We start from the raw sequence: 18,429 nt of genomic DNA on the forward strand, positions 1-18,429 counted from the left end.
CGGAGCCTTTCCTTGAAGGAAGCAGAACTGAATGATGAACATACAGCAGGAAAGCTTTCTTAGTATCAAGTAGTTAATATTTGTCAGTCCAAGCAGTCCCTGTTGAGGCTGCTCATCTGCATAATTTCACCAGCTTGTTGAAATTGCAGTTGCTGGTCAGCAGTTCATGTGTATGTCACTGCAGGTATTTTGGAGTCTTCCAACTTTATCCTAACTTTGTTTTTTTTTTTTAAACAAATTGAATGTTCTCTAACTTAAATTGTGTTGGGTTTTATGGTTAATTTGATGTTTTGAATATGTTCCAAAAATTACCTTATTTTAACTGATTAGGCAAGATGCACAAAGAACAAAATAGCACATTTTGGGCTGGTTCATTTAATACCATCATTAGTTTGCAGTTCTGTACAATTCTCTACAAGTATATTAATCACTGCATGTCACTGAAAAATAACTGTGTTCAGAACTGTAACTCAGAGGAGAAACTAATGCTCCTTTTATTTTAAAACTTGCAACTGCTAAAGTATATTTAATTAGCATTCTTAAGAAAGTCGTAGAATCAAAGAATGGTTTGGGTTGGAAGGGACCTTCAGGATCATTTAGTTCCAACCCCCCCTGTTTTGGGGTTCCATGACATTTCCCCATAGGAAGGAGTATATTTCAAATTATGGTCCATGGAAGAAAGACGAGTTATTCTGATTTTTAGTAAATAAAGCACTAAAAGGAGCTTTTTACAATTTACAGCTTGTTCAAAGCGTGAGGTTTTGTTTCTTCCTTAGTCTTGTCTTTACAATTCATTTTTCCCCCCTCAGGCATTCAGCTCCTGTTTCAGTTACTCCAGTATTTTTCCTGTTTGTTCTCCCCTCTTTTTCTTTAGCTGAGGTTTCTCTTTGACCTCAACTCATTATAGCTACTGAAATTGGAAAGCTTTTTTTATCATCGTTCTGAACAACACTGGAAATGGTTGTTAAGAGGCAGCTTTGGAAATAATGCGGTGTTATTTATATTTTCTACCTGTAAAGCTGAGAGAAACAGAAGTGTCAGATATTGCCATCTACTTGTGCCAAGGCAAAGAAATCTGAGGGAGTCTTGCCCAAACTATTGCTTAGCCTTTGACAGCCTTATTTTTCTAAGTGGGGACCTAAGACATACCCGTACTTTGTTTCAGTCTGAAGGAAAAAGCCACACAAGTGCTGGAGACGCGATTTATGAAGTTGTCAGTCTGCAAAGAGAATCTGCCAGGGAGGAAGAATTAGTCACCCCAACAAGTGGAGGAGGGCCTATGTCATCCCAGGAGGATGAGGCAGAAGAAGGTAAGGATAAACAAGCACTTATAGTTTCCATAGATAATACTGTTATATTTCTGCTGTTAATTTACTCATTTAATTCTTCATACAACTGCTTTGGACAAAAAGATCACCAGTCATTTTCTACTAGCAGCACTTCTTTAGGAATGACATTTTTACCAAGCCATTGTTTGGAGATGTTTCAGCAGCAGCATCAGACAGTGTGTCCATCTTTCTTGTGCCTCAAAATGTGGTACTGAGGCACTTGTGCTCTGCCAGCAGGGCAGAAAAGCTTTCCTAGAGGTATTTTTTTCTGATCAGAAACCATTTGCCTTGAATGTGCTCCTAAAGGAATTGGGCTTTGAAATGGCAGGCTTTAAATGCCTGTTTGTAGAGGAAAACCAAAAACATCCCAGGCAGACTCACATGGAGAGTTCCCCCATCCCCAAAATGTCTGTTTAGCACATGATTTGTTTTCCCTCACTTATATCCAAGGCTTGTAAAAACATCTCCTGGTTCAGTTGCCTGTACCTCAAAGTTTTCCCGCTGGTGGGGTTTTTTGGGGGTAGTTTTTGGTTTTGTTTTGGGTTTTTGAAGGCCCTTGGCCTACTGTTGTCTCTTTGTACTGTGAGGGATAGTCCACAGCACTCAGAACAGGCTTTCTCTGTGCCTTTTTTTGATCTGGATGTCTGACCTACCAGAAATTTTACAGAGTTAGTTTTACCAAGTTATTCTTCAGATTTCTGGCACTGTTTTGTCAATACTATAAAAAGTCTCAGTACTGTGGAAAAATTCTTCCTCGGTTCTTAGTTATAGGTAAGTATTGGCCATGAGCTTGTGCACTACAAGTCAGAACCCTGGCATTAGCAGAGGCAGGAGCACCCAGGTGTGGTTCCCCTCTTCCACTTACCAAAGCAAGCCCCCCCCGTGTGCCAGGTGGCACCAGGCTGGCACAACCCACAGTCAGGTGCTCTTTGAACCTTCATCACATTCCCGGGGTGGAGCGCAGTGGGCTTGGACTGGCAGCATTATTTCCTCCTTTATATCATGTACCACTTCTGAATAGTAAAAATACTGTTTTCTCCAAAGAAACTCTTCTGTTTAATTGGTGTTTGGGATTGCCTTGCTGAATTGCCTTGATTCATAGCAAGAAGTAGTTCAGATTTGCCCTTTGGGACTTGTGGATCGGTGCTGTGTGATTCAGCTGTGGGTGTTCTTTTCCTTGCTGGATGTGTGAGTTATTGAGCCAGGATGATTTCTGGGGCTTGTTTGATAGGGTAGAGTTTAAGTAATTATTTGAATACCTCTTTTTTAATATTACTCTTATTGGGAAGAGTAAAACTCTGTTGCAGAATGTGACGAATGCAGCACAATTAGGAATAACGTGGATATTGTCCTCTTGGTACTACTACAGAATGTCTTTATTTTATTACAGACAAAAAGTATTCCACTGGGGTATGAACCTAAGTTTAACTTTGGTTTAGCTCCCTAATGCTAGTTTCCATATTTTAAATGTAGATTACTTCCTAAGAGAAGACATTAAAAATACCACGATGTGCCTCTGTTCTCATGGAAACCGCATTTTGAGTTCTGTGCCGACAAGTCCTTCTATCCTGGAGGATATGCAGGTTCAATGAGTCATTTGCAGTTGTTCTAAATAAATCTCTTCATTCTTTTTCTTTCTTTTTCTTTTCAGGGTACTAATTATGATGATGGAAAAAAACCCCTTGAGTTTACAATGTCTTATCTTAGCCTTGGAAGAAGGCTTTTTCTTTTCTTTAGCCTTAAGCATGGTAGCTACCTGGCCATAGAGGTTTTTTTTAACTTTGCTCCTTATTTTTTTTTTTTTTTTTTTTTGCTTTTTCCTTATCTATATATCCTCCATGCCCACAGAATATTCCTTAATTGATTTCAGAAGCACTGCAATTGCATTTTCCTACGTGTTAGTACCTGATTCCTGTGTACTCTGCATGCACACAGCTTGCTGGGATGTCTTGTGCCATGAGAACATTAATAAAGATGGTCATAAAAAAGAGGGCATTTTTTAAATATTCTTGTTTGTTTGTTTGTTTTAATGAAAGGCCAAACATGATTCCTGCCAATAATGATTTAAAATAATCACTACACTAGTGTTAGGCCTAGTCCCTTTCCAATGTGGAGCCACAGTAGAAAACTGATATCATAAACTCCCTAGATACCATTCCTAGCTTTTAATTTTTTTTTCTCATTTTAGCTTGATTTTTTTCATATGAACAGCTATATAAAAAAAGTAAGACCTTTGCAAAGATTGTGCAGTTGCTACTTAGAGATCTTTCAGGCCAACCACACTTTTGTTTTTTAATTATTAATGTTGTAATAGATATTTCTGGCAACCCAGTCATTTAAGGTTCCTTGCTTTGGAGGTAATAATTTTTAAAATATAATTAATATTAATGATATCTTGTCAAAACCTAGAATGTAAAGTACACTCCTCGATAAGAAGTTTTCTATTAAATTCCAAATATAATTTAAAAAAGATTAAAATATATAATGAGGAAATTCTTACACTTTCTGGAAAGGTTTCAAATAAAGTGGGTATAAGTATCAGCTCTTATTAATAAGCAGAGTTCACTATTAATATTTAATTTTGAGTAGAACCTTGTACCAAGGAGCAGAGCACAGTTAATTGAGCTCCTCTTTCTCCTTTTTGGAGCATTAAGCAGTGAGAGCCCAGAAGGGATGGGGTGGATTGTGCATATTGAAAAAGGCAAAGCTCAGGGAGCATTTTATTGTGGTGTTGTGTGGCAGGCTGAGCTGCCTGGCTGCACCTGTGAGCCCCTCAGCTTGGGGGAAAACAGCTTTCCAGCAGAGAGGAGAATGTAGTCCTGGGAATAAATAACCAAGGGAGAAAGGGAAGAATGGGTTGACTGCTTTTAGCAGCAATGCTTGCTCAGACCATACATGAAGTTTTGACCTTCCTTTGGCTCTAATATTTGAATTATTTATTTTTTTTAACTATAATGTAACATTTCGGGAGATCACTAAATTGTTCCATTTGAGTTTCTTCTGGAGTCTGGATAATGTTAGAAGGTTAAGGAGTACTGTGAGCAGGACCAGTTCTGTTTAAAACCAGAAAATATTCTTTGAGCTGATTGTAACTGAGTTGAAGATACTTTAGCTGAAGTTTTCTGTGATCCTGAGTGTCTGGTTATGAGCTCATGTTCCCATCTGTAAGAGTAAGCACTGACCCTGACCCTGAAACAGGTCATTCATGTGAAAGGTAATCTGGGGAAAAGATAACTTGCCTACCAAAAAGAAGCTCCTGAAGGGCGCCTCTGGAACACTCCCAGGTGACCTGTAGGAATGCAGGACTGTTTCTGCTTGTGGTTTGTTTACCAAGAGAAGAAATAACAAACTTAAGAAGGTAAAACTTCTCTAAGAACAACAAGAAATGGATAGACGATAGAAAAACGACCCAAAGAGGTATGGAAATGCAGCGTGGAGGTGGTGGGATTGGCATTGAAAACAGACAGGAAGGAACAGGGGAGTCTGAAAGGTGGAAGAAGACTCTGAATGTGATGTGCTGGCCACGCCCAGAGCTGGGGTGTGTGGTGGGGAAGGAGTGGGCAATGCTCAGTGATCCCAGATGATCAGCCAGACTAAATCAGGATGCTGTGTCAAGTGCTGGGGGTGGCAGAGGCTGTTTTCAGGATTGAGGAAAGCAGAGGAGTAGAGGAGGTGATGCTTTAGGAGTCAATAGAGAGTATTTAGTGATAAAATAGGGGTTATGATACGAACAAATGGGGCTGACTGAGTGAGAAGAATGACATTAGTGGTGTCGAAATAGTCAACTCTGCATTTTTATCCAAATTAAAAATAACTTTATGTACTTCACAGGAACTGTTTATTATATTAATCCAACACAGAGTAAAGTTGGTGGGTCCTAAACGAGATCAATTGGATCTGTCTTGGAGTCTTTTTGCTATGTCTATAAAAGTGAACTAAAATTTCCCAGATCCTAAGTTCAAGAGGTCATATTGCCAGTGGCCATCTCCAGACAAGAACCCTTTGCTCCAGTTCCATAAGAGATGGTTTTAAAATACAGGCCACTCCTAAGAATGGCATCCAAATGAATATTCCTGATGAGCCTGCTGTCATTTTATGGATTCTGCTGATCGTTGTCTTGCACTAGATTATTTTCACGCCTTACAAGTTCACTTCTGTTATTAAAAATCACAAAATAAATGCACTCAATTGACTTCTGCAGCTGTTATTGTGCTGCTGGGGAGAATGTGATCCTTTCCTTAGTATATAAAAACATACTGAGTGCAGAAGACTTGATTTTTCAAAGCTGGTGGCAGTTGATAGTTAAGAGTTGTATTTAAATTTGTTCATGCAGGTATGGCCTTTGTGTTAAAAGGCGAGTGTTTGAAATGTTTTGAATTTGAAGCGCTTCTGTGGGTTGCAGAAGTGTTTAATGAAATGGCAGGATTGTAACTGAAATGGAAAATTGGGGAGTTTTAACTCCGTTTCCATTCCAGGCAGTGGAATGCACTCAGGAAGTGAGTGTGGCTTGTTCTGAGCTGGTTTATCCCCCTCTTCCTCAACACTCCTGCAAGTGTCCCTGGGAACACACCTGTGTGTAGGGATTCTTGCCTTGATAAAATTTGTTCCTCACGCTGACTTTGGGAGGTTCAGGGCAAACCACAATTTCTTATTTCTGACCTGCAGTCCATGGATGTTGCAGGGAAATCTGCTGATGCCTTTGGTTTAGTTTTGCTGAATGACAGAGAAACTGTTTTCAAACAAAGGCAGTTTTCAGTTCCTTGGGTACACAGGTGAAATCTCTTCCTTGGATTTCAAGCTTTTTTGTGTTTTATAACTTAAATCACTTCATAAAAGAAACACAAAACGAGCGTAAATTGGTGTTTGCATCTTGTCTGGAAGAAACTGCAAATTATCTTGAATGCTTTGGCTGCTTTATTCATTAGTGGTTGTCTTTCCCTTGTCTGCCTATAGACAGTATGGAAGTAATTTGGAAAAGGACTTGCAATCCTGCTGCCTTTTTAGGAATTTGAACTTCCTATTGCTAGAGGGTCCTCTCAGTTTTCACTCATGAGCTCCATGGTTTGACCTAAAGCTGCCACATTTCATGTAATTAAAAAAAGTATTTGACCACTTTTATATAAAGGTGATCAAAAAGACTTTTTTCAACCAGCAGTTGCCCCTTACTTTTTACTAATAATAACCTCAAACTGAGATCCTTCTCTTTTTAGTTTTGATCATCACCTTCCTAGTATTTTGTGACTCTTAAGTGCTTTATAATCCAAGTGTGTTGGATACTGCCTTGGCACTTGCAGTCAATGCCAGGCAACATATAATTTTCATGTGTTTGTAATGTTGGTATTTTTTTTTCATTGGATTATATCAGAGATGAGAGTAAATACTAATCTACAAATTCATAAATTACCAATGCATTGCCTTAGCATTGTGACAACACCTCAAATTTGATGTTCTTGCCTGTTCTGCAGGATGTCAGCTCTCAGACAGCACGGTACGTGTGGAAGATGTTTGTGTTTACAGAAATACCTCCAGTGTGCAGCATTTACTTGGCTTTGTCATCTGTGTGGGAGCAAAACTACCGAGCTGAAGTGATCATTTTTCTCCACTTTTTTTTTTTTTATTCAGCTTTAAGCATTTGTACATCCAATTTAGGGATGTCACGGGGGCTCACTTGGGTGTGCACTCCACGAGGGGAGGATCAGCTCTGCACTCAGGCTTGGATGGCCAGTTCAGGTTTATTTTTGGGACATTTTAAAATGATTCTAGTTTCATATGACAGTGATGTAGGGCCTGTGCTGAAACTCTTAAGACACAGAGCAAAGATAGGCTTTTAAAGATATGTGAGGATATAAGATGAGGGTTTAATGCAGAATTTGTTGTAATAATAAGGAGAAGTTGTTTTGGCTGAGCACTGCACACAACTGGCAGGACTGTAACAAAGTACAAGTGTGGATCCTTTGGGAGATTTGTGAAAACCATCATTGTATGCAGAAAGGGAAAGGCAGAGATATCCAACCCCACCTTCTTCCAGAGTTTATCAAATACAGGGTTTGGGATCCAGATTTTGGGTTACATAGAGAAGCAATTTAATTTGCCTCCTGTTTGCAAGGTAATCAAAATTGCTGACATTTGTCAGCATGAGCGTTGGCTTGAATGATTGAGTGAAAAATGTGTATCTTATCATTCATGAAAAGGAATAAGAATCAAAATGCTGGTTTGCTTTTAGTCAAGAATTTCTATGTCTTTCCTTTTTGTTCTCTTTATGTGCATTTCAGTGGCTGCCAAATTAATTTCTCTTCAACTTATTACGTAACTAACAAATAAGCAGAAGGTTCTTGTGAGCAGGATTCAATGCAAGTCATCTTTGTTCAGATTCAGAAATCTGTATTTTTCTACTCCCGATTATTCCTCTTCCTTCTGAATTAGCAAATATACTGAGGATTGTCATCTCATAAATCTGTTATTTGGAAGACATTTAAAAATCCATTTGTGTTCATCAAAATATTTTGTAGCGCACTGAAAAGTTGGACCTCTCTGAAAATTTGCCTTATTTAATACCTTCATGACTTAAACTTTGTTTCACTCCTGTGCTTCCTGGCAAAATGATAGTTCATGCTCTATAATTTCCTGTTACCTTATAAATGGAAACTTGCTTTTTTTTTGTGGCCTCTCTCACGATCCTCCTTTCTCTTGTATGTATGGAAAGATTCCATGTCAGTAATGCTCTATCTTGTGCCCTGATAATATGCTGCCAACTTCAGCTCCCCCTTCATTTTTGTTCTTCTCCTACATAAAAATCACACTGTTCATATTTGAAGCATTCCCATTCTATTCCCACCTATCTTCCTGACCTGATTTCCTTCTCCTTCAGGCTGCTCCAACTGTATTATTTTTCAGTTCCACCTACTCTTTATTTCACGTGTAACAACTTCTCAATTAAAACTCATTAGAAATCCCTTTTTCTGCTTCCCATTAGTGCTCAAATCCCACCTGTTCATTTTGAGCTGCTGTATTCATGCTTTTCTACTCATTTTAGGAGGTACTTCACTTATTTACCTTTATGCTTGAGCTCTCTGAAACAGCTTCGTAGTTTTCCACCTTATTTGCCTTTTTTTGAGCTGACAAATGAGTTTGGCTTCTAAGATATTGCCATGCTTCAGGTGATCTAGAAGATTTCCTGATGGAGAACTGAATCCGCTGGAAAAGCTGCTCTATGGTCTAAAATATGGATGAGGGGAGTATTGTCTAAAGGCAAATTTTTAAAATATGATGCAAAAAAAGGCCCATTAGAAAAACAACAAAAACCCCTCTTTCACTGTAAAAACAGGAAGATTAAAAAATTCATATTTAATACCTCAATTTTTGTTGGTACAGGTAGGAGTTCTTCACCAGGATCCATTTCCTCAAGCCACAAATGGCAAATGCCAATAAACCAAGTTGATTCCTTTTGTTCAAAGGGGTCTGTTAATCCCTCATCAGAGAGAGGGACTTGGGTGCTGCCTGGCTTGGCTCTGAGCTGGTTTCTCACAGTGATTTGTTACAGCCTTTGCCCAACTTGTCAGTGCTGCTCTGAGTACTGGTGTTACCCTCTGAGGGTTCCCTGTGTTCCCTCTTTGATATCCTGCACAGCAAAATGAGAGATGGGGAAGAACAGGCAGAGATTTTGTGTTTCTGTGTATGATTTTTTTTTCTGTAGAATATTTGCTTATACCAGTTACTGTGTGTGTAATTCTTGTGGTTTGAACACTGGATGCCTCAGTATTTTGTTTGAACACCTCTCATCATGAAAAAAAAATGGACCAGCTGGAGGAGAAAATGGGAAATGAGAGCAAGTCTGGAGAATGTGTCCTTTGAGGACACAAGCAGAGTACTCTAGAAAAGAAGCAGTAAAGGCTAAGATCATCTTTTTGAAAGTGAGATGTGCTAAAATTGTTTAGGAGAAAAAAAATGATTGGCATAAATTGCAGGTTAGAAAGAATTAAGCTTGAGCTGGGAAATACAGTCCATAGAATAAGAGTAATGAAGTCCTTGGAATGAACTGAGAAAATTGTGTGTATCCATAGACCACCAATCTTCTGTTCACTCTTTAGCCTGTCCTTGAATGTCCTTGCTGATTTTTGAAAGAGATAGCACTTTTTACAGGTTGGTTTGTCTGTAGGTGTACTAAAAAAACAGACTACATGCAAAATCTGTCATCCAGGGGTCCTCTGCCAACCCGAGGGGTATCTGTGCAGGCTTCCATATCCATCTCATACAACTGGCAAGTATCTAAAATAAGAAAGGGCCAGAAGGAGGTTCTGGTTCAGTCTAACCTCAATCCATGGGACTGGTTATAGAGCAAATACTCCTGACAGCATTTCATGTGAATGTCCAGCAGTGTCACTGGGAGCAGCCAGCACAGATTTCTGAAGGACTAATCCTTGTGACAGTGTGGCCAGTGCTGCGAGCGAGGGGCAGGCGGTGGGTGCTGCACACCTGGGTTTTAGCAAGGACTCCAGGAGTGTCCCATAGTGTCCTTATCCTTACAGCAACAAGATAGGGACTGGATAAGTGGGACATAATGTGGTTGGAAGGTTGGCTGGACTGCTGGGACGAAAGAATGAGTTAATGGTGCAAAGTCTGGCTGGCAGCCAGCAAGCAGTGGGATCTGAGAGGGATCAGTGTTGGGACCAGGTTGGTGCTGTTAAGTGTCTTCATCGCCTGGGTGACAGGACCGAGTGAACCCTCAGCAGGGTTGTGGACAGCAGCAAACTGAGGAGAGTGCTCAGTGCTCCAGAGGGCAGGGCTCAGGAGCACATGGGGTACAGTGAGGGGTTGAGGGACCTGGGTTTGGTTCAGGCTAGAGAGGGAGATGCACAGAGAAGAATCTTCCTGCTTTCTGCTGCTAGTATGTCAGAGGACTCAGTGAGGATGGAGCCAGACTCTTCTCAGAGGTGCCTGATAAGGCCTGAGGCAACAGGCACCAGACACAAGGTAGAACTGGGAAATTCTGGTTAGATAAAAGGACACTTTTGATGTGTTGGTTGGTTTGTATTTAAACTGTCAGCATGGTCAAGATTCTACCACCTCTTTGAAGGTGTTCAAGACTACCTTGGTGTTGTGGTTTAACCCCAGATGGCAGCTCAGCCCCGCACAGCTGCTCACTCTCCCTTCCCTGGTGAGGTGGAGGAGAGAGTCAGAAGGGTAAAAGTGACAAAAGTCATAGGCTGAGGTTGAGACAGTTCAGTAGGGAAAGCAAAAGTTGTGTGTGCAAGCAAAGCAAGGAGTTCCCTCACCACTTCCCATGGGCAGGCAGGTGTTCAGCCATCTCCCGGAGAACAGGGCTCCATCATGTCTAACAGGGACTTTGGAAGACAAACCCCATCCCTCCAAAGGTCCTCCCTTCCTCCTTTTTCCTCTGCTTTGCATTTTCAGCATGATGCCCTGTGGTCTGGAACATCCCTTGTGCCAATTGGGATCAGCTGTCCCGGCTGTGTCCCCTCGTACCTTCCTGTGCACCCTCAGCCCTCAGGGCAGGATGAGGAGCAGCAAAGGCCCTGACTGTGTGTGAGCAGCTGCTCAGCAGCAGCTGAAACATCCCAGTGTTATCAACCCCGTTTCCAGCTCAAACCCAAACCACAGCCCCAGAGCAGCCACTGTGAGGGCAATGAACTCACTCCAGCCAAAGCCAGGACACCTCCCACTGCGGGCTCGAAGTGACTTGATCCAGCCAGAGCTTGCAGTAGATGGGACTGTGTGATCTCCAGAGGTCTTTTCCAGCCCAAGGTGTTATTCCATGCTGATGCCATGCAGAGCCATGCTTGCTGTGGGAGTGCTCTGAAGAGGCTCTGAATTCGGGGAATTGGTTCATGAGCTGTGACATTTTTGTGGATTTTGTGAATCACGTTGCAATTCAAAGCAAACCAAAAGCCTTCCAGGCTTGCTGTTCCCTGTGAGTGTTCTTAAAGGCACTTTGTGTGCACACATATTTACAACCCCCAGGTTTGTTCCCTGGAGACATCTTCCATCCTCCTCTTGCTGTGGTGAGGCCTGTTTTATTGCCCACATTTTTTGCTCAGCTGATGGCTCTGAGAGGTCAGGGCAAATACAGGAGGAAGGGAGAAGTACCCAGGACATTTAGAGGAAGGGATCTGTGGCATTCCCAGCAATATGAGGGTGGATTAAATCATGCTCTGGCTAATGCTGCTGGCTTATAGATGCCATGGAATGTGGAAAAAATATATCAAAGTGCTCAGAGAAGAACATCTACACTTAATTACCCCTCCCATGACATCTTTTTTTTTCCTTATTTCATATTAAGTGCTTTCACAGGTTAGAATATGTAAATAGTAGAGATTTTTGAAGCTGTTTATTCTGTCCCCTTCACCCTGTTCTATTTTTCAGTTTGACGTTAGCGTCTTTTGAGAGGCAGCATATGGCATTTCTAATTAAGGCCTGTGATTTTCTGACATATAACTGAATAATACATTGCAAACACTGCTAAGCCTTCCAGATGAAAGTATTTTCTGGCTGAAGCACCGGAGTGTGTGTGCTGTGTAACACTGATCTCCTTAAGAACTTCCAAGAATTCTGCCCCACATACCAGCGCAGAGATAAATCAGGGACTTTGTTGCTTTGGTCTGATGTTCCTTGGCAAGCTCAGGTTTGGATCCAGTAACAATTAGTGTGCTCTGCTCCTCAAAGGAGCACTGCACCTTCATTTGGAAACATTCTGACCCGCTGGGGGACTTCAGTCATCTTTATCAGATTTTGTTCCAGACTACAGGGTTGGTTTGTGTTATTTTCACCAGTAACTCCTGTTAAGGTGTGCTGTAGTTCCTCTCCAAGGAAATTCCAATCTCTTCTTTCAGAATTTTGTGCCAAATTGTTTACCCTTCACCTTGAACGTGTTAAACTTTTCTGAAGTTGTGGTCTATGACAAATTCTGGGTGCGAACCAAGTTTCTTGGGGTTCTTTACATGTATCAGTACCTTGTATCTCTGAATGGCAAATGTGCTCAATCCAGAGAAGGTTTCATCACTTTTTTTCTTTTTTTCCCTGGCTTCCATGTCCAGTAGAAGGGCTGCATTTATAATTTATCTCCTTGATCCAAATAGGCAAATCAGGAGAGGAGGGAATTAAGAAAATATAATGCACTTAGTTGTTTTAACTTAAAGGTGTTTTTAATTATTACCAGACCTGGGTGGTAAGTGAAGAGATTGGCCTTTATACTATTTTTTTGTAATTTTAAAATCAAAGAAAAGTTGAGTCTTTAAATATGTTTCTTCCCCTGGAACACAGTTGATTCCTTTGGTCACTTTTATAGTGATACCAAATTTTATTAAAATGATAAATTTAGATCTTCATATTTCCATCTTTAGGTTAGTGAATGCATGCAGAAGATTGGGAAACGTTAAAATCAAGTTTTCTGTAGATTTGTGATGTGGGTGGTTGGTTATTTTGTTGGGGTTATATTTAATTCTAATGGGGAAGTAGTTAAATGGAGGTTGGTCTTGTACTTTGGGTCCTGTGAAGCTGTACAAGCAGGTTCCAAGCTAAAGGCTTTCACTAATGTAATATTCATTTTGAAATACAGGGATTTCTGCTGTGCTTCTCTCTTAGGGCAGGGTTTTTGCTGTTAATTGTCCTTGAAATGCAGTGTATGCTTTGTCCTCACAGCTCACTGTCAAATTCAAGCACTGAGGATATTTTATTAATGACTCGTATTTGACAATTGTTAAGAACATAAATTAGAAACGTGTCATTGAAGTGAGAATGACAAGGATGAAGAGTTAACAGGATAATTGCACAAGGACTGAAAATCCTCCTCTACCTGAACTATTGCCTGCATGAAGCTGGGGGTGAAGTGTTCAATGTACCTGAGGAATGCAAGATATTAGGTCAGCACCCAGCTGTGACTGAGCTGTGTTGAGGAGAGTATCTGAGGGATATGGGGAGAGATGTAGCTTTGGTTTTTCTTTTTTTTTTGTTTGTTTTATTTTAGCTTCTTGAGACAGGTCAGCTCATAGGAAAGAGCGGCCTTGGAGCCCTCTGACATCTAAAGTGTCCATGGCTTCAGCAGCCTCTGAGGGGAACTGTGGCTGCCCCAGCCCTGCAAGTGTCCAAGGCCAGCTTGGATGGGGCTTGGAGCAACCTGGGCTGGTGGAAGGTGTCCCTGCCCATGGCAGGGGGTGGCACTGGGTGAGCTTTAAGGTCCCTTCCATCCCAAACCAGTCTGGGATTTTGTGAGTCTGCTGCTGTCTCTTTTTGGATTGTTTTTCCCACTAAAGACACCGAGAGCTGGAGCCCTGTCAGTGTGTGGTGGTGTTGAAATTGCACTTGTGTAACTTTTAGCAGTATTTTATTCGGATTAAACTGGAAAAAGTCCAAGTAATGGCAGGCCCACATTCATGTGAGGAGCTGCCCTGTAGGGTTAGATTCTCCAGCTGGCTGTGGGCAGCTGCACAGGCCCACCAGACACTGGGAAGTGGGATGAGTTCTGGGACTGGGTGGTTATTTGAGCACACTGTCCCAGACTCACATTATCCCTTCTGGGGTTAGTCATGTAATAGCCTCTATCCCTCCCTAAGTGTTTCAGTCTTAATAATTATGAGGTTTCATTTTAAGAATTCTTGTCTGTTCCATGCACTACAACCTTTAATGTCACACTGTTGCTCTTTCTGCCCATCCAGGAACTTATTTCAGGTAAAAATAATGATTTTGGGGCTCTGAGGGGGCTTCCTGACCTCAGGTACCACAGGAGAGCCAAAGGGATGTGGTGTAACCAAGCAGCATTATCTGCTATGCTTTAAAAGAGACTTCTCTTCATGGGAGGTCTGGAGTGGATGTGACTTTCAGATAACACTACATTGTGAAATGTCATTAAATGGAGAGGTGACAGCCTTGAATCTTTCCTTGCATAATGCTTTTTCAGGTCCCAGCTCTTTCTCCTGTAACAGTGCTACAAATTATTCCCTAGTCCTGTTCTTTTAAACTTTATGATAACTTCATTAATACACTTGTTTTGTAAAGTCTGCTAAATATTCTTTATGGTTCCACTGGTATTTTTGATGTCTTTTTGTGGTTTTAAAACTGATACATGAGAAAAAAAAGTTGACTGAGACCTCTATGTATAGATCTTTAGTGTCTGTGCTTTTGGTGAACATGTGCATGCTTTTGTTTTCTTGTTTTTTCTTTTTTTGTTTCTGCAGAGAGTGATAATGAACTCTCCAGTGGCACCGGTGATGTGTCAAAGGATTGTCCTGAGAAGATTTTGTATTCCTGGGGAGAGTTACTGGGGAGATGGTAATGCTTAATTCCTTACATTTAGATTTTAAATATTAACCTTTTCTTTGTTTCATGAGTCTGTATGCAGGAGGTGTGAAATTCTTCAGCTTACGTGGTTTAAAAACTTAAATACAAAACACATTGACGTGTGTTTTTTAAACCTGGTTTAAATAACTTGCAGTTCTTTGACAAATCTCTCCCACAGCATCTGCCAGAGTCTGGTTTAGTTGGGTGTTTGAGTGTGTCTGTGTGTGCTCACACAGATGTGGGACTTCACAGGCACAACTTTGTGGTCACTGTCCTTGGGGCTGGGAGTTAAACCCCGTGAAACTCCGAGCCAGGAGAGGACTGGCAGAGCAGTCAGTGTGTCCTGTCTGAGCCATTTGTGCCAGCTGGTGTACATTTAATTTGTTTAGAAGCAATCTCTTTTTATTTATTTTTTTTAACATGCTATATGTAAGCATTTGAAAAAGAATTCTAGAAAGCCTGTGAATGCTCCCTGAAACTGCTTCTGTTGGTGAGTAAAACGCAGACTGTCTGTAAGCCCAGAGTATGTTCTCAACAGTGTTATTGCTGTGGTTTAATTAAGTGCTTCAGTAGCAGGAGACACTGTGCCAAAAGAGGAACAAATCTTTGTGTTTGCTGCCTCTGAGAGACCTTGGACTATTAGCAAGTGCCAGAACCACTTATTTGGTTTTCCCTTTGTAAGTAATAACTCCTGCTGCTGGAGACAAAAATAATCAGAGGCCCTTAATCTGGAATTGGCAATTTCCTTTTCCCAGCTCCAAGCAGGGAGTTGAGAAGTGCTTTAAGGATTTATTTGGGCAAATTCTCCCTCTACTTGACCACTTTATAGCTGTGGAGCAACACAGCTCCTTGCTGCTGACTTCTGTAATGGAGATCTCAGTTTCTGGACGAGACATCTGTAAAAATCCAGAGGTGGACTCTGAAGCTGTTTAGACCTTTCCAAAGCCTGTTCTAAGGGACATCCCCATGGCATTTCCACTGGAAGATGCTGCCTTTAGTTTTATTCCTTTTTTTAACTCATTTGTCAGGTGATTGTTTTTGTTTTAACTTTTGCCCTTGAGAAATCCCTGGGCTCCTGTGGCTGAACATGCTGAGGTAAAGGAACACCCCAGCTCATTCTCTGAAATTTCACATAACCAATGATTCCCTCTGGTTACTCAAGTATTCTAATGAGTGAGACAAAACATTTAATACTTGGAGTAAACTGTTTTGAACTCCTGACATAACTTACACATCTAGTAGCTGAAACACCTTAGTTAAAATGACTTAAGAAAGGGGTGAGAAATGGGACATCCCAGCCAGCTTCATGACCAGGAGTAGCAAACTTATCTTTAGTAGTGTCTCAAGCAATATTACCTCCTGAGAGAAATTCAAGTCTTTAAACTACTTGAATTCTTAAACAGCCTTATGTTACATTTTAAGAACAAAACTAAGAAAGAGTAACAGATGAAAAATGTTAACTATTTGAAAACTAAAAATAGATTGAAATCAAATCTAGTGTGTTGAAAACTGCAGCATATGTTAGTGGAAGATCTGTGCACTAGTAAAAAAAGTAAATAAACAAAAATTAACATTTGCGCTTGGGGAACTGTTTTATTTGTTTCTTAGGTGAAAAATTTCTTGCATTTTAATTGCTTCTTGTCATTTTCTTAAAATGTCACAGTAACCTATTGGACTCAGAAGAAACGTTGCTCCAAGAGTCTTCTTCAAGCGTATAAACAGGAATAAAAATAAGATAATTTACAAAAAAATAGAATTAACAGTTGGAAAGTAATGGTATATCTATTTATTTTATTGTGTCTTTGAGTTCTGTGCAAGAGAACTGCAGCACTTTGTAGCAAATTAAAGATGTTACACCCATGAACGACCCCTTTTTCCCACATGCTGAAGGATAAGGCCAGAACAAGACAAGCTTTTATTTTATGCCCATTTCTGTTGTTGTGAGCAAGGATTGGGGATGCTCAGGCTGTTTCCCAGGGAGCTGTTCAGAGCCCAGGAAGTTGGCTGTGGAAGTTAAGAGTTGTGCTGTGTGGCAGGGACTCATGTTGCTAAAGTATTACCTCTGCCACAGGACTGCCTAAATACAGGACAGGGCCCACAAAGTCTGCTGGTTTAATTCTCAGCTGGGAATACCCTCAGGATGGTGTTCCAGCACGGAATGTGCATCTCTCTTTGTTGTTACCTTAAGCCATTTTTGTCTTGTTTCCTTGGTCCCTGGTTTGTTTCTGTGGCAATGTCCCTTTTTAGCTGTTCATTTTATTTTATCAGCTTGCCCACTCCTCAGAGGAGCTCTTTGGTGTTTCTCACCAGATCCATGGAATAAACAAACTAATCCACAACCTGAGCTTTAACTTTCTGATGTGTTTGTTATTTGTTTGTATCTGAATGTGCATTTCATAATTCTGTACCTGCTTAGTGTGTCTAGTCATAGAATCACAGAATGACAGAACGGTTTGGGTTGGAAGGAACCTTAAAACTCATCTCATTCCATCCTGCCACGGGCAGGGACACCTTCCACTAGCCCAGGTTGCTCCAAGCCCTGTCCAACCTGGCCTTGGACACTTCCAGGGATCCAGGGGCAGCCACAGCTTCTCTTGGCAGCCTGTGCCAGGGCCTCACCACCCTCACAGGGAGGAATTTCTTTTTAATATCCATCCAACCCTGCCCTCTGGCAGTTTAAAGCCATTCCCCCATGTCCTGTCACTATCTGCCCATACAAAGTTTCTCCCCTCCTTTTTACGAGCCCCTTTAAGGTACTGAAAGGCCACACTGAGGTCTCCCTGGAGCCTTCTCTTCTCCAGGCTGAACGCTCCCAGCTCTCCCAGCCTGTCTCCACAGCAGAGGAGCTCCAGATTTGGAGCATTTTCTTGACCTTCTCTGGACCCTCTCAAGTCCTTTATGCCAAGTTTTTAGTCCTTTTAATCTTTTTGTGAATAATGTTTTTTCTTTCTTACCTTTTCTCATCACAAGACCATTAGGCTCATGTGATTGCCTGCAAAATGGGCTGAAAAAGAGAAAAGACACTACTTTGGTTTTAATTTGGCTGAGTGATAAAGTTTGAAATGACTTGTGTTGTACCGTGCATTTAAAAATAATTATTGTGTTTAAAAGAATAAGGACGTTACATAATCACACTCTTTAATTCTCAGGTTATTTGGAAAAATGGGGATATCATTGTCAAAGTGTAGGAAAAAGAAATTTGTTTAGAACACCTTTGAAATTTAAACAGCAGTGGTAAACTGTTCAGGTCTTAATGAGCTGTTTCATAGAATGAGTACTCTAAACATTTACTGAAAATCCAGGGTCAAATTGCAGGTTATTTAATTAATCACAGCTTGCTGGCATTTGGCTGAACAGCCACTCTCACTGTTCTCCTACCAGGAGAGTTGGAAAACACAACAATGGTCAAAACACTGAGAGAGCAAAGCACTTTGTACAGCAGAAAGAGCAAGGAATCAGCTGGGGCAGTTTTCCTGCTGCACTGCTCTGGAAATTGCCATCCTGAGTCCAAGGGAGCTTCAACCCAGATCAGCAAACACTCTTGTCTCAAAAATGGGTTTTAAACATCTGTGACTGAAAGCTCTACAATATTGTGCATGTGCAGTGAGTTTTGTATTCCTACATTTCTTGGGGTGTGTGCAACCAAATAGTGAAGGACCAGCTCAGACCACCAGGCAAATTTATTTGGAATACTAAGGTTTACCAAGTGCAAGTATTACTGCTCTGTGGGACTTGAAATATACTCTTGGCATGAAGTGTGGAACTGGAACTTCATGGTAGTGCTCTTAAAATTGGCTTCTATTTGTTTTCC

General features: G+C 40.9%; 1 protein-coding gene across 8 annotated transcripts in view; it reads left to right on the forward strand.

The window, feature by feature from the left end:
* The window catches only part of RABGAP1L (RAB GTPase activating protein 1 like), a 224,857-nt gene that overhangs the window by 35,145 nt on the left and 171,283 nt on the right, over positions 1 to 18,429 (forward strand). For all 8 annotated transcript variants that reach the window (XM_027694793.1, XM_027694796.1, XM_027694799.1 and 5 more), the window contains 2 exons: positions 1,166 to 1,310; positions 14,516 to 14,609. In XM_027694793.1, the coding sequence (XP_027550594.1) occupies positions 1,166 to 1,310; positions 14,516 to 14,609 (239 nt within the window). The remainder of the gene's footprint in view (positions 1 to 1,165; positions 1,311 to 14,515; positions 14,610 to 18,429) is intronic.

This window comes from Neopelma chrysocephalum, unplaced genomic scaffold (assembly GCF_003984885.1).
Source record: "Neopelma chrysocephalum unplaced genomic scaffold, ASM398488v2 Primary Assembly neopelma1_98, whole genome shotgun sequence".
Taxonomy (NCBI): Eukaryota; Metazoa; Chordata; class Aves; order Passeriformes; family Pipridae; genus Neopelma; species Neopelma chrysocephalum.